This window comes from Molothrus aeneus, chromosome 26, assembly GCF_037042795.1.
Source record: "Molothrus aeneus isolate 106 chromosome 26, BPBGC_Maene_1.0, whole genome shotgun sequence".
In the NCBI taxonomy this organism is placed as follows: Eukaryota; Metazoa; Chordata; class Aves; order Passeriformes; family Icteridae; genus Molothrus; species Molothrus aeneus.
Window position 1 is genome coordinate 462,719 of NC_089671.1, and position 23,389 is coordinate 486,107.

General features: G+C 64.5%; 2 protein-coding genes across 3 annotated transcripts in view; both read right to left on the reverse strand.

Moving 5' to 3' along the window:
* The window catches only part of DNAH17 (dynein axonemal heavy chain 17), a 33,624-nt gene extending 27,939 nt beyond the window's left edge, over positions 1-5,685 (reverse strand). Inside the window, exons 1-17 of the mRNA XM_066565938.1 lie at positions 5,338-5,685; positions 4,444-4,637; positions 3,993-4,185; positions 3,818-3,917; positions 3,655-3,740; positions 3,419-3,544; positions 3,019-3,174; positions 2,860-2,943; positions 2,361-2,528; positions 1,992-2,108; positions 1,610-1,878; positions 1,298-1,493; positions 1,051-1,197; positions 750-858; positions 513-616; positions 269-409; positions 7-150 (exon numbers count right to left, since the gene is read on the reverse strand). Of these exons, the coding sequence (XP_066422035.1) occupies positions 7-150; positions 269-409; positions 513-616; positions 750-858; positions 1,051-1,197; positions 1,298-1,493; positions 1,610-1,878; positions 1,992-2,108; positions 2,361-2,528; positions 2,860-2,943; positions 3,019-3,174; positions 3,419-3,544; positions 3,655-3,740; positions 3,818-3,917; positions 3,993-4,185; positions 4,444-4,637; positions 5,338-5,685 (2,682 nt within the window). The remainder of the gene's footprint in view (positions 1-6; positions 151-268; positions 410-512; positions 617-749; positions 859-1,050; positions 1,198-1,297; positions 1,494-1,609; positions 1,879-1,991; positions 2,109-2,360; positions 2,529-2,859; positions 2,944-3,018; positions 3,175-3,418; positions 3,545-3,654; positions 3,741-3,817; positions 3,918-3,992; positions 4,186-4,443; positions 4,638-5,337) is intronic.
* Positions 5,686-7,046: 1,361 nt separating this feature from the next.
* On the reverse strand, positions 7,047-23,034 carry CYTH1 (cytohesin 1). 2 transcript variants are annotated; one of them, XM_066565975.1, is made up of 13 exons: positions 22,969-23,034; positions 14,476-14,558; positions 13,733-13,797; positions 13,025-13,091; positions 12,743-12,861; positions 12,369-12,449; positions 12,165-12,277; positions 11,943-12,091; positions 11,736-11,848; positions 9,050-9,128; positions 8,880-8,951; positions 8,404-8,558; positions 7,047-8,188 (listed from the first exon to the last, which is right to left on the reverse strand). In XM_066565975.1, the coding sequence occupies exons 1-13, from the start codon at positions 22,994-22,996 to the stop codon at positions 8,110-8,112; spliced, it is 1,203 nt and encodes a 400-aa protein (XP_066422072.1). In that variant the 5' UTR covers positions 22,997-23,034; the 3' UTR covers positions 7,047-8,109. The 2 variants fall into 2 exon arrangements, with proteins under 2 accessions (XP_066422072.1, XP_066422071.1); XM_066565974.1 differs by lacking the exon at positions 22,969-23,034 and adding an exon at positions 19,148-19,436 and having other exon boundaries at positions 9,050-9,126; positions 11,737-11,848.
* Between the last annotated feature and the right edge of the window lie 355 nt (positions 23,035-23,389).

A 23,389-nucleotide genomic window follows, 5' to 3' on the forward strand; every position in this document is an offset into this window, starting at 1 on the left:
ACCTACCTCGGGGTCCATGTTGGTGAGCAGCAGCTGCAGGGACCTGTGAATGAGCCTGCAGAGCCCATCCAACACGATTTTGTCGATGTGTGCCATATAGCTGTGCCATATCCGTGAGGCTACATCAGCCTTAAACATCTCTGCGTTCTCCTGCCATGAGAAAACCAGCCAGGAGTGAACACCCAGCAAAGGCATCGGCTCCTGATGCTGCTTCAAGCCCTTCCTCACACCCCTGTGAGCCATGCAGTGCTCCGGGGCCACGTCTCACCTTCACCATGGCCTGGATCTTCTCTCCCGTGCTCTCGATGAGGGCACGGCGCTGAGTTATGGCATTTTCTTTGCCTTCGAGGTCCAGGAGCGCAGTTTCCTTGTTGTCCTTTCTTCCAAACAAGGGAGTGGCTGAACAGTCCTGCAGGGAGGAGAGAATGGGGCTGCTCTGCTGGGCCAGGGAAAGGACAGTCCCAGCTGGATGTGTCCCAGAAGGATGCTTGTGAAGTGCCAGCAAACATTACTTCCATCAGCTGGGTGATGCTCTGCAGGTTCAGCTTCGCTGTCTGGACTCGTCTCTGCAGGTCGTGCAGGGTCTCCCTCATCTCCTGGATGTATTCCATGACACCTGGGAGGGAGATGGGCACACAAGCACATTGTGGAGACACCCCCAGGGCAGTAGGAGGTCGGTTGGTGCTGGGGACCCCCAGAATGCACAAGGAGGATTGCCAGCCTTGGATGGCCAAGGTGGGGGTTTGTACCTTCATGGCTCCAGAACAGAGTCTTCTCAGCACTGGACAGACGGACATCCAGGGCCTCCCGCTCCTTTGCCAGCAGTGGCTGCTCCACTGGCATCAGCTGCTGCTTCACCTGCGCCAACACATCCACAGGTGAGCACCGAGGAACAGGGTCCCCACAGTGTTGGAGGGCAGCAGCCATGGCCCGGCTGAGCCTCAGGAGGGGCAGGGACCCGAGGTGCCAGTGATGTGCCTGTGGTACCCAAACCCCCCAGTCCCTTTCAGCCTGGAAAAGCAGCTGCCTTGTCCCCCCTTCAGAACCTGCCTCGTTGTACCAGCCCACGATGAGCGCCAGGTTGTCCCCTATCTTTTGGAAAGTCTCGTTTTGGGCAAAGAGGTTCTCGGCATTGGTGGGGATGTCCTGCTGCTGCTGGATGTGCAGGTACTTCACCTCGCGCAGGACGGCCGAGAGCTGCGAGAGACGCACGGCGCCCGGGAGGGCCCGTGAGCCGCGGGGCAGCCCCGGCGCTGCTGCCGCTGCTGCTGCTGGGGCTGCCCGTGCCGGCGCCCACCTCTTTGCTGAAGTTGACGCTGAGGAAGCCGGACTCGGGGTCCCTCTGCAGCAGCGGCTGCTCCAGGCTGAAGTGGCAGTCCTTGCCGGGCCCGCTCGCCCATTCCTCGTAGATCCTCTTGCTGTAGCTCTGCAGCAGCCCCATCATCTCCTCGTACTTCCCGGACACCAGCTCAGCCTCGGCACCCACCATGGCTCTGTCAGAGCCACAGGAAAGCTGCTGAAAGCAGCGGGACATGGGAGGGGACCCGCTCCGGGCCGGGTCCTGCCCCACCACTGCCCTGTGCCCCGTGGGACAGGGAGCGGCACCTACGGGTGCTTCATGGCCAGCAGGTCCCTGCGCGGCCCCTCCAGGCGCTGCTGCAGCTCCAGAGCCCACTTCAGCTGCCCGGCCACCGGCGGCATGTTCTTGTGGATGGCCGGGCCGCCCCCGGGCGGCGGCGGGGACACGAACCGGGTGTCGTACAGCACCTTCACGCTCTCCAGCTCCGCCTCGAACATCCCCAGCAGGGCCAGGTAGCAGGGGGAAGCCTCAGCCTTGATCAGGGGCCGCTCCAGCACGGTGGCAAACATGTGCACCAGCTGCAGGAGAGAGAGGCAGGCACAGGTTCCTGCACCTGGAGCAGTCCCAGGACGGGAGAGACCCCCGGGTCCCGTGGGAGCTGCGTGCCCGTGCTGGGCTGGGGCACAGGTACCTTCACAGCAGCTGTCAGGCGGTTACAGTCATCAAAGCCCTGGCAGAAGATGGCAGCCAGCTGCTTGTTTGCATCCTCAACCTTCTTCTGGAACTCTGCAAAGTCTGTGTTCCATTCCTGCCATTGAGAGCAAAATGGTTTAAAGTGGCACAGCCCCTGTGCCTCCTTCTCAAATCCTTCAGGAAGGGTTTGCTGAAGCCAGAGAGTCCAGAGCCCCATGACGTGCTCCAGAGCCAGCCCTGTGCTGCTGTGGGGCAGTCCCATGTGTAACTGCAGCACATTCTCACAAGAGATTTTTCTCTTTTCACTAAGGAATGTTAACACGTCCATTCCAGCATCCATTACATTTCTACTCCAGCACCTGCTCACCTCTTCATCGGGATCCAAGGGATCGTATTTGCAGTCAGCAAAAGCCTTGGTGGCTTCGCAGATCTCCTCAGAGATCCTCAACACCCAGGTCCCAAGGAAGTTTCCTCGCACGCCTCCCAGCACCGTCTTCTCCAGCCTCTGGAAGTCGATGGCTACCTGGAACAGCTCCTGGCAAGCACAAACCCCTTTTACCTGGCTCCCCCTGTCCCAGCCTGCAGGAGCTGCAGCACCAGCACAGCTCAGCAGTGCTGAGGAGCGGTCCCACAGGGGTGGCCTGGCTGGGGTGTGCCCATCCTGCCGCGGGGGCTCGGGGCTGGGGGAACCTGCCCTGGCAATGGTGGCACTGGGCTCCCAGTGATGTCCCGCTGTGCCAGCGGCCCCAGCCCGCCCCAGGCTGCACCCGAGCCCCCCCTGTGGCACTGCCTCCCCAGGATCCATCCCCAGGGCAGGGGAGGCCTGACTGAGGCTGGCACTGTGCCCTGAAGTGCCGTGCTCTCACCTTGATGTCCTTGAGCCTGTGCAGGAAGGCATCCATCCTCCCAAAGATCTGGGGCGGGGGAAACTCCCAGAGCTCTTCCCGCTCCTGGGGGGAGAGGGGCTGTCAGCCTGGAGCTGGTGTGCAGGGGGTCAGGGGCTCCTGCACCATCCCTGCACTCACCGGGAAGAATGTGGTCGTTAGCTCAGAGCAGTAAGTGCTGTAGGACTGGAAGAACTTCTCTGTGATGGAGATGGCGTGTTTGAGTCCCTCCAGGGTCTCCTGGGGCTCTCCCTGCAGCCCCTTCAGCATGTCCTCCGGGTTCAGGAATTTATAGGTCTGGGACAGACACAGGCAGGGTGTCAGGAGGACGTGGAGCCTCCTCCTGCCCCTTGCACCCCCACAGACTTTGCTGGTGGTTGCCTGCAGTCTGTGCCTGCCCCAGACTCCCCCCAGCCCTAGGGAGGCTCTGCTGTTCCCTTGTTTGGGGTGTCTCCACATGCCCGTGACTGGACTGTCCCCATCTGCCCCAGAGATGCGGCTGGAGGGGACAGGGGTGGGGCAGTGCTGGCTGTGGCTGTACCAGGCTGATGAAGAAGTTGCAGGTCTCCTGCAGGATCCGGGCTATGTGGGCAGGCGAGTGGTAGTGCACGCAGTGAGCTCGCAGCAGGCAGATGGTGCAGAGCACCTTGGGCACCAAGGGCCGCAGCTGCGGGAGCAGAGCCTTGTCAGTGTTGGGGATGTGTCCCCCCACAGCCTCTGGGGCTCTGCTGCTGCCCAGATGAGGCCACCAGGCTGTGCCTGGTTATTTTGGCATACCTCAGTGTATTCCATTTGCTCCATCTCCTCCAGCAGCCCCTGCAGCGGCTGCAGGTGCAGGTTGACATCATTGGCTTCCTCCAGACCTAGGACACGGAGAAAGCCCGTGTTGGGACGAGGACACCTTGTTGGGGGCAGCCACCACCCTGTCATGGGACCTCACCCCCGTTGACGGCCCTGAACATGTTCTGCAGCGATGGCCAGTAGCAGCTGTCAGCCTTCTCCAGGGCCTGGACCAGCACTGTCACCTGGGGTGTGACCAGCTGGGGGAAGAGGCACCAGGATCAGCACGGGCGGCTCAGCACGAGGACACGTGGCCACCGTGGGTGAGGCAGTACCTGCTCACTGATGCACCCCAGGCTGGTCACCCTGGTCTGCCAGAAATCAAACTCCACCCTGGGCAGGGGGTGCAGCCCCTCCTGCAGCTGCTGCGCTGGGTCCTGGCCGAAGATCTCTTCAACCTGCTGGAACCACTCGATGACCACGGTCTCGATGGAGTGCAGCACTGTGCCATCTATGGGCCCCACCAGGCTGGAAGGCAGATGGGTTATGCCCCTTGGGAGGCCTGAACTGCCCCAGGGGAACCCCAAACAGCCCTAGGGAAGCCCTCACTCCTGCTTGTGTCTGCTGGGGCAGATGCCTGCCCTCAAACACTGTCTGCTGCAGGGATGGCTGTGCCCAGGGCTGTGCAGGGACCCAGCCAGTGACCCAGCTCCCATCCCTCCCCAAGTAATTTATGCTGCTCTGGGCCCCTGCCAGGCTTTTCTGGCACCAAGTGGTGCCACCCACCAGTCCAGGGCGGCGCCTGAGTCCTCCCAGCTGACCAGGTGCTCGGGCAGTGGGAGCAGTGGCTTTCCCTGGATCTTCCCAGTCATCATGAACATCTTGTTCTGCAGCTGCTGAGTGTGGCGCACGACGTCCTCCACCACAATCCTGGGCCAGTTCAGCCCCTCATCCTGGCTCAGGAGCAGAGGGGTCACAACCTGTGAGACAGGGCTGGGTCAGGCGCTGCGTTGTGACCTCCTGTACACAGGGCACTGGGCATTTCCCTCTTGCTGCACACTGAAGCAGCCTCAGTGCAGTCATGGCTCTGTTGGCCACAGATGGGTTTGCTGGTGTTTATCAGTGTGACCAGAAGGCCCTTTGCTCTGGTTTCCAGCTCTCATGGCACGGGAAGGGCTGGAAGTGGCACAGCGAATGCATCTGGCAGAGTCAGGGCCTGGCACATGAACAAAAGCCCCCAGCAATGAGGGGGAATAGTGGGGGCTCCTGGAGCTGATGCAGCTTTTGGGTCCTCTGGACTGGCAGCAGGAATATTTATGGGAAGTTTGAGGGAAATCCACTTAGACATTTCCCAGCTGCAGGGTAAAGGTAAGTGGGCATTATTATGAGTTTCTAAAATTGCAGGGAGGAAGTGATCCAGTAGGGGCCAGAAGCAAACCAGCTTAGTGACCTTCACCCAGCTCCTGTCCTTGTGGGGCTTGTTCAACACAGGATGGGAGCCACCACAAGGTCAGGGTGAGGACCTGGCACAAGTTTTCTTCTGTGAATTTTAGTTTATTTTGGAGCCCACCAGGAAATTTGGCTAGAGCAGCCCACAGCGGGGGTCCCAGGGCAGCAGGGTACCCAGGGAGCTGCACTCACCCTGCTCAGCCCAAGCCTGCTCCTGCACAGGTAACCCACCTCCAGCAGCACGGTGATGAGCTGCTCCACGGGCGAGGCACCCATGTCTCCCACCAGCAGCGCGCTCCGACAGTTCTCCCCGGTGATGTTCTCCTCCTTCCTCTTCACGCAGTAGAATCCCTTGCCCTTTAGGGCAGGTGGGAAGCTGGTAGTGGGCTGGAGCTGCCCGGCAGGGGTCAGCGCCAGCACCAGCTCCTGCAGCTCTGGCTGCTTGAAGAACTTGTCCAGCATGACTGAAGTCTCCTCGGTGGCCGCAAACTTGGCCCACTTGTCCGGCCGCACACGCAGCAGCGCCGTGGCCAGGCTCTCGAGGAGGAGCAGCCTCTCGTCCTCCTCTGGGGCTGACATCCTGCCAGCACCGGGCTCCCCAGCACCTGGGGTGGTCCAGAGAGGAACCCCGCTCAGGCAGGGGCTGTGCTGACCCCACAGCCTGACCTGACACTGCCGTCATCCCACCCCTGCCCTGCCCTCAGCCTTCCCTCTGCACATGCACAGGGGAAGCTGCCAGTCCCAGCCCTGCCTGGCCCAGTGGCCCAAGCCTACGCCATCACTGCCTGTCCCATCCCTGCCTGGCCCTATTGCCCTCTGACCTGCCCCATCCCTGACCTGCTCCATCCTCACCCGGCCCTATTGCCCCCTGACCTGCCCCATCACTGCCTGCCCCTATTGCCCCCTGACCTTCCCCATCCCTGCCTTGCCCCTATTGCCCCCTGACCTTCCCCATCCCTGCCTGCCCCTATTGCCCCCTGACCTGCCCCATCACTGCCTGGCCCTATTGCCCCCTGACCTGCTCCATCCCTGACCTGCCCCATCCCTGCCTGCCCCTATTGCCCCTGACCTGCTCCATCCCTGCCTGGCCCTGTTGCTGCACTGGCTCACCCCAGTCTTACCTGGCTCTGCTGCTTCCCTGTCGCACTCCTCAAGGCTCCAACAGCCTGCAGGCACTGGCTGCACTCCACCTGACACTGCCAGCAGTTCAACTGACAGAGTGCCCCAACCGACCCTGGCACCAGCCCAACGGGCACCAGCCCAACTGCAGGGCTGCCCTTCCCCCTGCACACCCCACCACCCCATCCCTCAGCAAGGGCTCTTTGCCCACCCTGGCCAGACTCAGGCTGCAGTGCCAAAAGCTGCCCCATCCGAGGCACAGGATGGGCAGGGACTGCAGCAGGGAATGATCTGGCAGATGCCCCCCTATGGCACAAGGGTGTCTGACTGGACAACCCCTCCAGTCTGATGGTACCAACAGAGCTGGCGCAGGCTTGGCACTCCCAGCTCGCCCTCAGCCCCAGCTTGGCTTTGATCCCACTCACACCTGGCACCAGCTGGGTATGAATGCCCTCAGCCTGGTGCAGAACATGGTACCCAAGGGTAGCCCCTGTCCCCACTGTCCCAGGTCCTCCACTGGGCCCTGAATGCCTCTGCCCAGCCAAGCCTGGTGCCCGCAGCAGGGAGCAGGACCAAGAGCTGTCCCAGCCTGGAACAGAACGGAGCACACTGCCCTGTGTTGTGCAGTGAGGCACCCCAGGCACTGCCCTGCTGCCCAGGGGCCACTGGTGAAGGCACAAAGCTCTCAAACACCCCCAGCACATCACGACCTCGGGCTGGGAGGAGCATGAGCCCAGTCCAGGGCTGGGCACAGGGCAAGGGCTGACAGTGACAGGGGACTCCTGCCCACCCCAAGCTGCACAGAGTACAGGAGGCCAAGGGAAGCGTGGTGCAAGTATTTATTTGTTGCTGATGTTCAGCACTAGTTTACAAGGCCATGGCAAATTAAAAAAAAGAAAAAAAAAGGTTAGAATAAAAAATCCTGCCCACCCGCCCCACTCCTGTGAGGCCTCTGCACTGAACCACCCACATACAAAATAATCTACAAGGAGAAAACTATACAGGAGTATTTACACCTCTGATAAATAGACTAATACTGATCCAGGCGCCTCCAGACCGTGCGTGGGGATGGGGACAGGACAAGACACAGGCGATTGTGAGGCAGAGAGAGAGCTGGGGCCACAGCCCCTGCCCGGCCAGACCCCCCATCCCGAGGGCAGTGCCACCATGGCACCACGCCCCCCTGGCACGAGCCATGGCACAAGGATGTGCTGGGGCAACGCCACCGAGTGCTGCCACATCTGAGCCACGGCTCCCATGGCTGGGTGAGGGCACATCCCTGCCCTGCGTGGCACCACTGCTCGTCAGCCGTCCCTGCCCTTCGTCCCTCCTGTGTCTGGGGACCACTCCAGTGCAGGGGTGGCTGGGAGGGCCCAAGGCAGCAGCGTGGGGACGCCCAGGACAGACCCAGGCCCGCTACAACGAGGGCCAGGAGCTGTATCTCTGCAGGGCCCCCCTGGGCTGACACCCTGCACCCCAGCACCTGTGGCACCCCAAAACCGCCAGCTGCTCACCAACAGCTGCTCACCCTCCTGCCCAACACCCCAAGAGCATCTGAGCACGGGTGCCTGGGGACCCAGTGTCACGGGGCCACAGGCGTGCTGGGGGTCAGAGGCTGGGAGGGTGCCCATGGTGCTGAGGCCAGGGCTCCCAGGGGGGCTGTGTTCCAACCTGAGCCCGTGAGGACGCTGTCAGGTGATGAGGCAGTGATGGGGGCCAGAGTCACTGAGATGCCCGTGCCCCTCCCCTCCCCCCACAGTTAAGAGATGGCGAAGCTGAAGCTGGGCCCTGGGCCTCAAGGGCCAGCGTGCAGCGTGGCCCCCACCCCACATGCCCCCAGGACAGGGGAACACTTGGGCTGGCCTTGCAGGGCCAGTCTGGCTGCTAGTGCCTCTTGGTGGAGGAGACCTTCTTCTTCCTGGCAGCCAGCATCTCGTAGAAGGGGTCCCGGCTGATGGCTGCCCTGGCAGGGGAACAAGGGCTGGGTCAGGCCAAGCTGCTGCAGTGATCGGTGCCACCTGCCTGGCCTGGCCCTGGGCAGGTCCCTTTATTTCCCTGGGGAAGCTTTCTTCCCCCATGCTTGCAGGATGCCCTGGGAAGCACTGTCCCCTTTAGGACAGCAGGCAGCTCCCTGCTGTGCCCAGTGCTGTGCCCCCACACGCCCCTCCAAGCACTCACTTGATGCACTTGATCCACTCCTCCTTCTCCTCGGGCGTGGGGGCAGAGATGCGGTACACGGTGTGGTTCCCCTCCACCACACGCCCATCTGCCTCTGTCTTGCAGGCCTTGATCACCTGGTCCTTGTTGTCAGGGATGTAGAGCTCAAAGCAGTTCTGGGAGGGAGAGAGCGCTCAGACACAGCCCCCATTTTCAACGGGGAGCCCAGACTGGGAGGGACAAAGCAGAGCCACACACCCTGGCACAGCCACCCCAGCATGGCACAGAGGGACAGACACACCGTGATTGTCACCCCCTGGCCCTGCATGTGCACCTGTGGTGACCAGCCCCACTTTGATGAAGGCACTGACCACTCTGGAGCCCCCTGCCCCTCCTGGGGACATCTCAGGATGTGTCCCCTCCTGGGGACATCCCAGCTTCTCCTGCCCAAGCCAAAGCTGCCCCCAAACCCCAGAGGACACTGGCACAGCACTCACGGGCTTCTTTGAGTCCTCCACCTCACGGATGCTCAGGTTCTCCAGGGGGATGATGCCACGGGGCTCCTTATCCTGGTGCAGCCAAGCAGATGTTTAGCTTTGGGGTGGGACACCCCCCGTGCAGCCCCTTCCCTGCCCCAGCCCAGCTCACCCTGCAGGAGCCCACTCACCGTTGTGTACTCGAAGTAGTAAAGGCAGTTGTCCGTCAGGATGAACCAGCGCCGCTTCCACGTCTTCACCCTGCCTCCTGGGAGCAGAGAGGGCCAGTCGGGCACAGCCCTGCCGAGGGGGCCGGGCACACGGCAGCTCGGGCACACGGCACCGGGCCGGGCACACGGCAGCTCGGGCACACGGCACCGGGCCGGGCACACGGCAGCTCGGCAGTGCAGAGCCAGCCGGGCTCACGGCAGCTCGGCAGTGCAGAGCCAGCCGGGCACACGGCAGCTCGGGCACACGGCAGCTCGGCAGTGCAGAGCCAGCCGGGCTCACGGCAGCTCGGGCTCACGGCAGCTCGGCAGTGCAGAGCCAGCCGGGCACACGGCAGCTCGGGCACACGGCAGCTCGGCAGTGCAGAGCCAGCCGGGCTCACGGCAGCTCGGCAGTGCAGAGCCAGCCGGGCACACGGGCCCCAGCAGCAGCGCAGCCCCGGCGGACACACAGAGCCAAGCAGAGGCAGGCAGCGGCGGGCAGCAGCAGCAGGCAGCGCACACCGCACCCACCCGAGCAGGAAGCGCACGGATGAGGATGGAGGCGAGGGCGGCAGCGCTCCCACCCAAACACAGATCAGCACAGCTCGAGGAAACTGCGAGGGGCCAGGCAGCTCCCTGCGAGGACACGGGGGCTTTCTGTCCGCACTGACCATGGTCCCGCTCGTCCTGGACTCTGGGCAAGGCAGACCCAAGGCCACAGGGTCCACAGCTGCCAGCACAGCGGGAGAAGCTGCTCTGCTCTCCCCACCCGGGCCCAGCTCCCCTCCAGTGCAGCCATTGCAGCAGTGCCGAATGCAGGACGAGCACCCACCCTTGCAGGATCCAGCATGGACACCAGGAGCCACAGTGTACACTGGGGGTCCTGCTCATCTCCTTCCCTGCCAGGAAGGCCCTGTGGCCCCTGCTGCCCTGTGCCAGCTGGGAGCCCACCCCCGGCACTGCCCCAGAGCAGTTCTGAGGGCCAGCACCAATGCTCCCCAGCACCTTGGGGTGCAGGCATTGGAGCAGTGCTGGTGCCTCGTGGGGACTGCTCTGAGCCCTTAGCACAGGGCACCACGCAGATGGATCCCATCCAGCTCCAGCCACTTGGCATGCCCTAACCACCCGTGCACAGGCTGGGGCCTCTCCTGAGGACACACCAAACCTGTCCCCATCCCTTGTGTCACCGGAGGCAAGGACCCACTGGCCAGGCTGAGCTGTCTGCAGACATGGGGGTGCACAGCTGGGTGGGTGGCAAGGTGCCACCGCGGCCCCGTCCTCCCCCGGGTGGCAGAGGAGGCCACAGGCCTTGGGGAATGCATGGCGTGGGCAGGGCTGGCACCCCACGTCCCTGCCTGGAGGTGGAGAGGGGCTGTCCTGCAGCAGGCGAGGTCCCCGGGTGTGCGGGGTTAGCAGCAACAGCAGCAGCAATGAGACTCATCACCAGCAATTAAAAACGCAAAGGAAACGAAGCCCCAGCAGTGTGAGCAGAGCAGGGAAGAGGGGTACGTACCTCCTGGAGTTGGGGGCAAGGAAAGGAAGAGCCAAAATCATGGAAACATATAAATGAGGGAGAAAAGAAAATTAAAAAAAAAAAGGAAAAAAATAAAAAGAGGAACCCCAAAGCCCCCCCTTGCCCTGCGGGTCAGTGGGGCTGGGCTGCAGCAGGGAAGCTGTGAGGGGTTGGGCCAGCGGCAGGGCTGTGGGGGCTTGACTGCCCTGGCTCACTGTGGCTCTGTGGGATGGGGCTCCTTGGCTGCTGGGGTCAGGGCCTGGCTCCCTCCACCCCCTGGCTGACCAGCAGGGTCCTTCCCTGCCCCCCAAGACACTTGCGGTCCACAGCCACTCTGCTGCCTCTCCGCCACCCCATCGGTGGTGCCAACCTGAGCCTGGGTGTGCAGGGCCCCTCCAGGCAGGGACAGGAGAGCCTGGGGCTGTCCTGTGTCCCCCCACCCCAGGGCAGGGAGCAGGCAGCTCTCGCTTTCCCCTTCCAAGAGTTGGCCATGTATCAGGAGCTCTGACCCCAGGCAGAACCCTGGGGAAACGCCCCACTGGACCCCGATCCTGCCAACACCCACTCCCCCTGCTAAACCCGGGCAGAGGATCCCCCAGAGGTGCCAAGAAGAGAAGCCACAGGAGCCAGGGCGCGGAGGCTCCGGCTGCGGAGCAGGGTGCAGCAGGGATGCCATGCATGCTGCCTGCATGTGGAGCCGGGATGCGAGGTGGTAATGCTGTGGGAAGGTGAGGCAGGGGCTTGTCTGTGCTATGGAGGGGGACGCACGCAGCCTGGGGCAGCTCGCCGCTTGCTCCCGGGGGCCCGCTCCACATCCTGCTGTGACTCAGTGACCTGAAGGGCCTCGAGGTCTCTGTGCTCTGACACCAGACCCTGGTACCAGCTCTGTGCCCCGGGGGCTTGCCCAGCCTAGAGGCAGAATCCCCCAGGACACCCACCCGGCCACTCTGCAGGGCCTCATCACTCTGAGTCCGCTCCTGCTGCCCAGCCAAGGGAAGATGGAGGGCTGGATGTACAGCTGCCTTTCCCATGAAGGCTGTGCCTGTCTCTGTAGCCTCCTCATGCTCTGAAGACCCAGGCCAGCAGGAGAAGTGTGGGAAGCCCAGGGGCATTGCACCCTGGTGACAGCCTGCCCTCCCTTGCTGCTGGCACTCACCGAGCTTCAGGAGCCAGCCCTCCCGGTCGGGGTTGAAGAAGGTGTGGGTGAGGTCATTGCCATCATCCTCAGGAATTTTGAAGGGCTCATTCTTGATGCTCTCGTACAGATTCTGGTACAATGACATGGAATCAGCTCTGCTTTGCCCTGCAGGCCCGTGCTGGGCCCTGCTCTGGGCCAGCTTTGCAGCCTGGCCTGGCCCTCACCTGGAGCAGCTCCTCAGGCAGGTCCCCCCCGTCATTGATGCCGCGGTTCATGGCGATGAACCGCTCTGCCGTGGGCTTGTCCTTCACGTTGGGATTGTGCAGGCTCGTGTTCAGCATGATGATGGCAAAGGACAGCACGTAGCAGGTGTCTGCAGGGGCAGAGGGGAAAGTCAGCTGTGGGGCAGGATGATACCAGGCACACCATCTGGGACAGGCACTCACCTGTGGACTGGAACACACCGGGGTTGCACTGGCAGTACCGCTGGGCAAAGGCCTCCATCATCCGGTCAATCTTCTGTGCCTCCCCTGGCAGCCGGAAGCTCCACAGGAACTGCCTGTGGAGAGCCAGCTGTGCTGCTGGTCTGGGGGCTCCATGGTCCCCAGCACCCTCCGTGGGCCACGCTCAGCTCCCAGCCCCTTACTCACCGCAGGGCCTGCACAAGGTTGAGGTCAGTGAATTCATGCAGCTCCACAAAGGCATGCAGGACTTGGATGTTGAACTCATCCCTGTGGGAACAAAGCCAGAGCACGAGGGATGCATGATCAGCAATCCTGTGACTGCTGAGTGGCTCCACTGTCCCTGCCCTTCTCCAGAGTCTACTCACGCATGGGGGAAAGCTGCACATACCCCTGGTCTGGTCTGCACAAATCACCCACTTGCAAGAGCCAGCCATGAACTGAATACCCCCAGCACCCCGGGTACCCCCAGTCAGCTGCCCTGTGAGCTCAGAGCTGCAGGGTCCCATCTCTCAGGTGGCAGGAGCCCAGAGCCCCCCCCAGGAAACCCGAGCCCAGTGCACCTCTCGCCCAGGTAGTCGCCGATGGCTGTCTTGTTGAGGCCCTCTCCCTTGTACAGGAACTGCGCAATGTCCTCGCACGTGTTCTTCAGCAGGTCGTTCTCAATCAGGAACTGGATGCCCTGGAGGGGTGCAAGAGAGGTGCTTGGGGGTCTGTGGCTGCCCCTGCCAGCCCCTGCCCTGGCTGCTGGCTCTGCCCCAGCCCCACAACCTGGACTGGGAGGTGGTAGAGCCCTGCACACCCCCAGAGGCAGGTAACCAGCCCTGCTCCCCATCCCACAGTACCTTCTTGGGATCCATGTTGAACTTCTTCCTGCCCATGGCCACCTGCTTGTTCCTCTGCATGTTTTTCCTGCAAGGCATGAAGCAGCTCTGAGCACCTGGCAGAGCCCCACTGGGGCAGTGCACTGTGGGGAGGGTCAGCCTGGACTGAGGGGACCCAGGCCCCCATGCTGGACCCACAGAGGACAAAGCCAACACACTGCTCCGTGTCTGCCCCACACCGTGGCCTGGGGCTGCTCTCAGCCTGCCAGGCCCCAGAACAGAGCAGAGCTGCCACCCCGTGTCCTTGGGGTCACCCTGAGCAGAGGGGTGGCAGGCACAGCACCGGTCAGGTCACCCAGACATGGGCAGGCTTGGGCGAGCTGGCTGTGGCAGGGCTCTGGGGAGAGCAGTGGGGCTGGCAGAAGGGGACAGTCTTTATTCTTCATGCCCCAGTGGGTAACTGGGAATGAAGCTGGGAGTCAGCTCCCACTGGGCCCCCTGATCCCGACTGGCACCAGCTCAGAATAACAAAGCTTGCCAGTGGCTGCGGCCAGACAGAGGGGCTGGGGCTTGGAAAAATAGACCTGGGAGCAGCAGATCATCCTGGAATCCTGCTCCCAGGAGCTCAGAGCGCCTGGGAAAGCTGCTCACAGCAGCACTCGTGGGCCAGGGCTCAGCTGCCCTCGGCTCCTGCACAGCCCTCGGGGGCTCCACGGCGCTGGGACTCACCTCTCCTCCGTGGAGCCCAGGTTCTCGATCTCATTCGTCACTTCTGCTATCTCATCCTTCAGGCGCTGTGGGGAGAGGGGGCACTGAGACAAGGAGGTGCCTCCCCCACAAACCCTCCAGCCCCCAGCCCTGGAGACAGCCCCACTCCCCCACAGCCCCTCCTTCCTTCCCTCCCTTCTCCCCCCACCCTCAAGTGCTGCCCAGGGGCTGAACCAGCTCAGAGGGCACCGGCAGTGGGGCTGCCTGCCCCCCACTGCTAATCCCTGCAGCACTGCCAGGCTCCCAGCATGCAGGAAGGAAGAGATTCAGAGGTTAACAAAATTACCCCTAATCCCTTCAGATCATGCCCAGCATATGGCAGTAATTAGCCTCTGCTGCCTTAATCAGGGACACGACTGACAGTGTCCCAGATGAGCCCCGACCTCACAGGCACTTGCCAGGGCAGTGGCCTGGCCCAGATACGTGGTTCCTGCCCGTGCCAGGCAGGGGCTGGCACAGACTGGCACAACTGCACAGCCTGGAGCTCTGCAGGGTACAGGAAAAGGCACGGCTGCTTTGGCAGGGCAGGGATGGCTGGCTGCCACCCGGGGCCACATCCCAGCTGGGACCCCGTCCCCAGAGCCCCTCGGAGGAAGAGCTGTGGGGCAGCAGCACGAGGGATCCTGGACGGGGCTCCAGGGACCCTGCCAGCCAGGCTGCTGTCTCTGGGCCAGGGGGAGTGTGTGGGTCCCTGGGCATCGTACCTGTATGTCAGCCAGCAGCTCCTGCTTTCGGCGGCGGATGTTCTCCAGCTCCTGGCACTCCTCTGGGGTCAGGTCACTGGGCACTGGGGAGAGACATGACCAGGTCAGCACGTGTGCTCCTGGCTATCAGACCTGCTAGGCTCCTGGCACAGCCTCTGCTCGCAGCCAGCAGCTGTGGGCCTGGCTGGAGGCAGGACGTGGAGGTGCTGGGTGGCAGGAGGAGCTGGGCTGGCGAGCAGTGTCCCCAGCCCCACACAGAGGCCAAGTGGCACCAATGGCATGAAAGGAATTTGAGGGCAGGGGCATCTGCTTCTTCAGACTGTGGCAGCTGCAGAGTGAGAACCAACACAGGCCCCCGCATCACCTCCAGCACTGCTTCTGCCAGCCCTGCTCCCCCTCCAGTCCCATTTCCCTCTGCTCTGCCCCACCCGGGCTGGTGTGGGTGCCCATTCTGCTCCCCACGGCTGAGCAGCTCTGCTGTGCCCTGCAGCACAGCTCCACACCGACCGGCAGCCCTGCAGGCTGTTCTGCTGCACCAGGTCAGCCCCAAACATCAACCAGCTCCTTGCAGCTCCCTCTACAGTGGATTCATTATTCTGGGGCAGAGCCTGGAGCTGGTGCACCCTCCAGACAGACCTCACCTGCACACCACAACATCTACACCTTCCTGTCACACCCTGAGGAGCCAGATACCCCCTCTCCAACACCATCGCCCAGGGCCAACACATGGTCTCCTTGCTCCAGGAACATTCCTAGTGCTCCTTGGCATGTGACCTCCTTGCTTCACGCTGACAAGGTATCCCATTCCTGTTCCCTCCAGTCCCCAAGGTCACTGGCTCCTTCAAGAGTGCTCCCAGCCCTCCTGCTATGCTCCTGTCTCCCAGCTGGTTCTGTGTGTTGCACCAAGGTCACCTGCAAGGACACCAAAACACCTTCCCCCTCCAGAGTTGTCCCCAAGGGAGTGACAGCAGGATCTGCCAGCTCAGCTCTTGTGTCCTCCCCACCTCCCGCCCTGGGGTGCTGGGAACAGGCGTCTGTAGGGCTGTCCCTATCCTCCCTGCCCCAAGCATGACCCCCTGACCCGTGAGGTCCCGTGTGCCACCACATACAGCCACCACTGCCACCAGCCCAGACTCACCAGTGTCCCCAGCGCAGTCACTGCCCCGCACCAGGGCCCAAAGACACCGTGTGCCTTTGGACCAGCACTGTCCTCAACTGCGCATCGATTCCCCCGGCACTGCCTCAGTGGGAGCTCCCTGGGTGACCCTGCACCCTGAATCTCTGAGCTCAGCACTTCCCGGCTCTGCCCTGGGTCTCATCAGCTTCCTCCTTCACAGCCCCTTGTTGCCAAGGCAGAGGCGCCTCAGCTTGCGACACTGTCCCTCAGACATGCCAACACTTCCCAATACTTTCAGTCTCCCATGTGGAGCCAGACAGGTCGGCTGGTGGCACCAGGTTAAAAGTTACTTACGGTACCAGAGCTGTGCCGATGCATCCCAGCACCTCCCGCACGCCCCATTCTCAGCATTCCCACCGGCACCAGCCCCCGCTGCCAGGCCCCCAGGGCGCCCTGCAAGCCCAGGCTCGCAGGGGGAGGGATGAGCTGTGTCACACCCGCTCATCAGAAACCCCCAAACCCCTGGGCTGCTGCCTGTGCCACAGGACCCTCCTGCCCAGCTGCAGGACCCTCTTGTCCAGCCGCCAGACCCCCGGCCCGGCCGCAGGAAAAGCCAAATTCATGCCAGGCCTCAGGCAAGCTCTCAGCTCTGCCTCTTCCTGCCCACCTGGGAGAGGACAGGGGCTCCAGCCGGGGTCCCAGCGGTCCCGGGACAGGCGTGGGGCAGATGAGACGCTGCAGGGCAGCAGGACAGGACGGCAGGGCTGCTCCAGAGCCCCAGAAGGTCCCTCCCTGGTGGAGGCTGAGCACTCGTGACAAGCAGCCCAGCCATGTCAGCAGCAGCCAGAGGAAGAGAAACCCCAGACGCAGGAGCTTTTCTGGGGAAGGAAGGCGGCATTAACCCTTCCCTGGCTCTGCACAGCAACTGCCCGGGAGAGCCCCAGCGAGCCTGGCAGCAGGCAGAGCAGCGCTGGGGGACGGGAGGGTGGAACAGACACTGGCACGGGGGTCACACAGGGACCCACCACACTGCAGGATCCCAGCACGGCCGGGCCTCCCCGCCAGCACAGGACAGCACAGGACCCTGCCCCGGAGCAGCAGGATGCGCCCATGGGGCTCGGGGCTCACCCCAGAGCAGCAGATCTGTCCATGGGGCTCACCCCAGAGCAGCAGGATGTGCCCATGGGGCTCACCCCAGAGCAGCAGGATGTGACCATGGGGCTCACCCCAGAGCAGCAGATCTGTCCATGGGGCTCGGCGCTCACCCCAGAGCAGCAGATCTGTCCATGGGGCTCACCCCAGAGCAGCAGGATGTGCCCATGGGGCTCGGGGCTCCCCCCAGAGCAGCACCCGCAGCCCCTCCGCACCTCTCCCAGAGCACAGCCCCGCCGCACAGGGCCCCGCCGGCCTCGCCCTCCGTCCCAGTGCCGCCCGAGGGCAGCGGGGCACACACGGAGCCGCCCCCGCCCGGCCCCCCGCGCCCCGGCCCGGCTCACCGTGGCCCTGTGCCCTCAGCACCATGGTTGTGTGTCCCCGGCCCCGCCGGCCGTGCCCGAGCTGCCGCGCCGGGTGCGGACACCTGCAGCCGCGGTGCTTCCGCGGTGACTCAGGGCCCCCGTACCAATGAGCTCCGCGGCCTCCCGGGCGTCATCCCGGCCTCGCCAGGAGCCAGCACCAGCACCACCCTGTTCCTGCCGCCATGAGCCGGAGCCGCCAGCACCTTAACTCCTGTGCTCCCGGCTGGGTGGGAATGGGCGCCGGGGCTGCTCCCCCTCCCTGGCTCAGGGCCCTGTGCTGGGGTCCCAGCCAGGCAGGCCCCGGCCCAGCCCAGCCCTTCCTTCCTCGGAGCCTGCCAGGACACCCGGCCCGGCACATCTTGAGCTCGCTGCGCAGCGCCGGGCTCCCCTCCCTTCCCCTCCAGCAGACCCCCAGCCCCGCAGCTCCCCCGTCTCTGCCAGAGCTCTCCACTGCAGGTCCAGGCCCTGTGCTGGCCATGCGGGGACCGCTGGTGCCCGCTGCCCTCCGCAGGCTCCATGGCATCGCCCACAGCTGGCTGGGACAGGAACTGGAACCAGGAGAAGGACCAGGAACCATGCCAGCCCCCACGGGATGTTGTTCCCCACTGTCTTGCCCCCTTGCTATGGGGTGCCTGTAGGGACCCCACTGCTCTGGGCAGGACCCCTGTGTGGCGAGTCCGGGTGTTGTGGGGCTGTGCCTGCAGTGGGAGCGACCCCAGCACGTCCCTGTCCCCATCTCTGCCCCTGTCAGTTCCCTGAGAGGCTGCATCAACTTCAGCTGCCTTGACTCAGCTAAATCCTGCTCAGCAGCAGGAGATGGAGACACGGCACCCAGAATGCCAGCTATGGAGTAAGGGGAGAGTGGGCTTCAGAAGCCTCGGGGTGTCCTTCGGCCCCCTGAGCTACCGCAGCAGCCAGCCCTGCTGCTGGCCCACGCTGTACCACACCAGAGGGACATCAGCCCCGGGGTCAGGCAGGCCATGGGGACGAGCCCAGGGTCTCTGTGTGCTGCTGCGGGTGCCGCCGCCCCCACCCCTTGGTGGGGTCCCGTGGGGCCCCCAGTAACATCCTGCTTGTCTCCTCACACCACATCCTGTTTCCACCATGTGCACACCCTGGGTTGCGTCAGCCCCATCCTTCCCCACGACAGCTGAGGTGCATAAGGAGGAGGGTTGGGGACAGGGCCTCCTAGGCTGCTGGACCCTGTGCTCAAGACACTCTCCTGCTTTTGTGCAGCCCTGCCCAACACCCCATTAACCCTGCTTCCCCGACCCAGAGCCCACCAAGGAACCCTGTCCACAGCCACTACCTTGCTCCCAGTGGCTCAAGGCTCCAACATTCCCGTGCACAGACCCCCAGCCTCCAGCATGGCTGGGTGAGCTCCAGCTCAGCCATGCCTACAGACACTGTGCCTGTGCAAGGAATGCAGCCAGGCAGGCACCTCACCTGCTCGAGAGGAGCAGAGCCCAGCTCAGCCACAGGGCTGGCCGAGGGGGTCCCACAACCCCCTGCCCCACTGCACAGCTCCCCAGTCCCACAGCTGGGCACGAGCCAGCAGGTCACAGAGGTGGCTGACCTTCAGCACACCCACAGCGTGGCAGGAGCTGGGCTTTCCCACACAGAATTCCCTTTGGAGAGTGCCACCCTGCCCTCTGTAGCCACCAGCATTTCTGATGAGGGCACCGAGCACTCACACACCCTCTGGGGCAGGGTGGAGGGGCTGGGGTAGGACCTGCCACGGCCATCCTGTGCTGCCTGTGACCTCCCAGCCGCCACTGCTGGCTCCTCAACACCCCTGTCCCACCATGGCACCAGCTCCAGGGCAATGCCAGGCGAGGGGCCCGGCGCTTGCAGAGGCCCGAACTTGGGAAGGCCGGCAGAGGAAGGAGGCAGTGAGACGGTGAGGACACTCTGTGCTGCTTTCAGCAGGAGCCATATGGAGCCAGAGCCATATGGAGCTGAAGCCATGGGCCCTGCCGTGTCTGCTGGGGGATGGGAGCCCCGCGGCACAGAGGGGAGGGGGGCACGCAGTGCCTACCTGCCTTGGCAGCCACCGAGGGGCAGAGGAACGCCTGGAAACTGGAGGCGCAGAGCTCGCTGACCGTCCCCATGCTGCGGGGGTCCCACGCAGGATGCCACCAGCTCCGGGAGGGCAAGGCAGGGACGGGCAGAGGTCAGGCAGGTGCACACAGAGGCCAGACAGGTGCGCGTGGCCGAGCAGTGGGCTCCCCGGTACTAGGCAGGCAGCCAGTACCGAGGGCAGCTCCCCGTGCCTGGGGCAGGGTGTGAGCAGGGCAGCCGGAGCAGTCCCGGCTGTGTCTGGAGCTGGCTCTGGCTCTGCGAGGGGAGCTCCAGCCGCAGGAGCCCACGCGCCAGCCCCAGCCAATCCCCGCCGCACCGGCACGCCAGCCCGTGCCACCGCCGGAGCCACAGCGGGCGCCTCAAAGCCACTTGGAGGACGAGGAGTTTGGGAAGTTCCCAGCAGCCCCCCTGCCCGGGCTGCCTGCCCCCGGCAGCCCCCTTGCCCCCGCAGGGGGCCGGCAGCGGGGTATTTTTAGAGAGGTTTTATCCCTCCGTATTAGAGCATTAAGCATCAGGAGCCGGCGGTCGCATAGCAACGAGCGCTGCATGAAGGAAGGAAGGTGCACCCAGAGAAGCACGGCGGTGCGAGCGTGGGGGTGCCAGCACAGCCCCCGCTCCTGGGGTGCAGGGCCTGAGCCCCAGCTCTGACCCAGCCCCACAGGCTCAGCCGGCCCTGCGTGCCAGCACCTCTGGTCATGGCCCAGGGGTACTGCCCGCTCTGCTGAGGCCCTGAGTGTGGGGGCTCCTGCAGCAGGAACCGGGGGTCATGCCCTGGGATCCCAGGCTGGGGACAGCTGTGGAGCTGGGGAAATGCACAACCCTCCCAGCCTCCCACCCCACAGGCACTGAGCAAACCCAAACCGGACTGACAGCTCCTTTCCTCAAAGCAGGAGCGATCCTGAGCACAGGGCACGGCCATGAGTAACAAACCCCAGGGCCTGTCAGGGCAGGAGCAGCTCGACAGCTCCGCTCACCCGCCCCTGCATCCACTGGGATCGCTGAGCCAGGAGTAACTTGAGCAGGGCAGGCAGAAGCCCAGACAGGGCAGGCAGTGGGGAAGGGCACCCTGGCAGGCAGGAGCAGTCCCTGATCCCTGACTGCAGAGGGAGGAGAGAGTGGAGAAGGGCAGCTGACAGGGCTCCGAGGGCAGCCAGGCCCTCACTGCTGATGTGACTGACCTTCTGTTTCAACACCACTTCCCCTTTCCCAGGGGCCAGAGCAGAGGTTGCCACATCACCAGGAGGCAAAAGGGCAAGAGAAGGGAGCCGGGGGCACAGGGGAGGCCGAGCTGGGCACGTGCTGTACAAGCGCCTGCCTGGGCCTGGACTGGCATCTGGAGAAACCCCAGTGTGCCACAGGCATGTGGGTGCTGTGGCTGGGATGAGCAGGGCCAGGTGGCATCTCCCACACAGAGTGACCTGGATGCCTGGCTGGGTCCTTGCAGCCTGTCCAGGCAAGGTGGGGCATTTACAAACCACAGCTACAGCCCTGACATGACTGCAAGTGTCAGCAGCAGGGCTCATTGTTCTCTGCTCCAAACACCTCAGGAGAGGAACTGCCTCTGCCCAAGTCCCTGGCTCTGCTCCCCAAGCCTGGTGCTACCCCAGCACTGCCTCTCTGCCTCTGACCTGGGAGTCCATCCCTGAGCTCTGTGGAAGAGTGGCTCCCCAAGCTGGGCACAGGAACTTGCCCAGGCTGACCCCACACTGTGCAAGGAAGGGCTGGGGCATCAGCAGCAGCTCCCCCAGCAGCGCTTCCTGGTGCCCAGGGACATGCCATGGTCCCAGCATGGGACATGCCATGGTCCCAGCATGGGACAGCCAAGCCTGTGCCAAAGGGCTGCCAGCACCCACTGGCCAAACAGGACTTTGCAGGCTGGTGGCGAGGAGGGCAGGGACTACCTGGGTGAGGAGCCCCTCAGGCAGCCTGCTGCAGAGCTGGCAGCCCACCCTCCTTTGGGGATCCCCCACACCTTGCACAGCCCACCCTGCCACCACACACCCATCCTGCCCCAGACAGCGAGGCCCCCTGGCACAAGCTGCTTTGCTGGAGGCTGCATCAACCCTGCTTAGAGAAATCCCTTAATCCCCAGGCCAGAGTGAGCAGTAATCCCTTGGGTGAAGCAGGATTACCAGCACTGCCCAATCCCCCTCTCCCTGGGGCCAGCCTGAGCCGTGATGGGGCCCAGCTCAGGACACGGTGCCAGGACAGGACTGCACTCCCCACATCCTCTCACCGGTGCTGCAGCTCGGCCAGGCAGGAGCAGCCAGGATGGTTCCCCGCGGTCCAGAGGCGTCTGAGCCACACCACTGCTCTGGTCAGTTCTGCTCTGGGGTGGGTTCAGCCTCGCTGCTGTCCCCACGGGGAGATGCTGGGAAGGGGGTGGGAGTGCAGCCCCACGCCCCGGCAGGAGCAGGGGGAGCGAGCACACATCTGTGCCGCCAGCTGCTCGCCCTGGGATTTGCTCGCTGCCGAGGCAGACGGCTGAAGAGAGGCCGTGAGCCGTGGGGCAGACACTGGCGTCAGCACAATCCCACCAGAAAGGGACTGCCCGTCGGCTCCCACCGCACTACAGCCTCGCAGAATGTCCTTGGCTAAACCAACTCAGCTTAAGGGCTTTGGGGCAGTGGGTTGTGCTGCCCCCAGCGCAGGAACAGTGGGTTGGAGGCGGCTGTGCACTCCCTGCGTCCCCCGCGGCAGGATGAGCAGGACATTTCTAACGCTGAGAGATGACCCGGGATGTCTTCCAGGTGATTCCGGGAAGCACCGAGAGGCTGCTGGCAGAACCACTCCCCACAGCGCTCTCCCGCTAATGGGCTGTGTCTGACAACACCCGAGCCAGGCCGCAGCCGCCGGCACCTTCCTTATCTCACACAGTGAAGTCCTCGCAGCCCAGCACTGTCACTTCTGGGGTGGAACAGCAGCTCCTAATCGGCCGTGTCGCACAGCCGGGCAGGAAGCCGGCCGTGAACCAGTACTGCCGGCAGCGGCACTTGGCCGGCACCAGCTGCTCCCAGGAGGAATGGTCACCAGCACGGCTCCAGCACCGGGGCCATGGCCCCAGACCTCACCCAGACTCCAGTCTCCCCTCAGCAAAGGCCCTGTCCAAGGAAAACCACCTGCCGACACACGGGCACCTGCCTGGGAGAGACCGGGCACGGGCAGGGCGTCCCTGCCAGTCCCGGTCCTCGGCACCGGCAGGAAGGAACGCTCTGCGGGCACGGAGGGCAGAATGCACGGGCATGAGAGGGGAGACCCTGCAACCGCCGAGCACCCGGGCCCGCCCGGGAGCGGCTCCGGGCACACCGGGAGCTCCCGAACCGGGGGCTGTGACATTCAGCAGGCACCATCGCGGCCACCCTGCCCCGAGCTCTGCGGGGCCGGGCTCGGCAGTGCCGGGGGAGCACCGGACGGAAGGCGTGCGGGCAGCGGGCAGCACCGGAGCTCCGCGGCCCCGGGAGGGCGGCCCGGCGGCGCGCCCGCCCCCCGCGCTGCCGGCGGGCACCAGGTGCCAGTTCCGCCCGGCGCTTCCTCCGCCGCCACCCGCACGATGCCGCCAAGGCCGCTCTGGCACTTGCGGGCGCAGGTCCTGCCGCCGAATCCCCGCCCGTCCCGGAGCCACCGCCCCCGGTCCTGCACCTGGGAGCGGCCCGGCCCAAGCGCGCCCCGCCCGGGAGAGGCGCCACCGCCCAGCGGGGACTACGGACTACCCCGGCGGCTCGCCCCGGGCCAGGTGGGTGCCCCAGAGCCCCCCGCCCGCCCCCGGCCCACACTGACCGCAGCCGCCGCCCTCCTCCTCCTCCATCCCGCCGCCGCTGCTCCGGCCCCGCCCGCGTGACGAGCGCGCCGCAGCCGCCACGGCCGGCACCACGTGACCCGGGAAGGGCGGAGCCTGGCAGGCCCCGCCCCTCTGCCGACCGTCCCGGTGACCCCCACCCGGTCCCGGTAATTCCCCCCATCCCGGTGATCCCTCCCCGTCCCGGTGACCCCCACCCGGTCCCGGTAATTCCCCCCATCCCGGTGATCCCTCCCCGTCCCGGTGACCCCTCCCGGTCCCGGTGATTCCCCCCATCCTGGTGACCCCTCCCCGTCCCTGTGATTCCCCCCCCATCTCGGTGACCCTCACCCGGTCCCGGTGATTCCCCCCCATCCCGGTGCCCCCTCCCGCCGCTCGCCCCTTGCGACCGCAGCCGACCAT

Bases quoted from the DNA above. Each gene is read 5' to 3' on its own strand.
- CYTH1 (XM_066565974.1), bottom strand. From the start codon at position 19,220: ATGGGGACGGTCAGCGAGCTCTGCGCCTCCAGTTTCCAGGCGTTCCTC. The intron at 11,849-11,942 runs GTGAGGGCCAGG...TCATTGTACCAG, and splicing joins TGCCTGAGGAGCTGCTCCAG to AATCTGTACGAGAGCATCAA. The intron at 8,559-8,879 runs GTGAGTGCTGTG...TCTCCCTCCCAG, and splicing joins TGGAGGACTCAAAGAAGCCC to AACTGCTTTGAGCTCTACAT.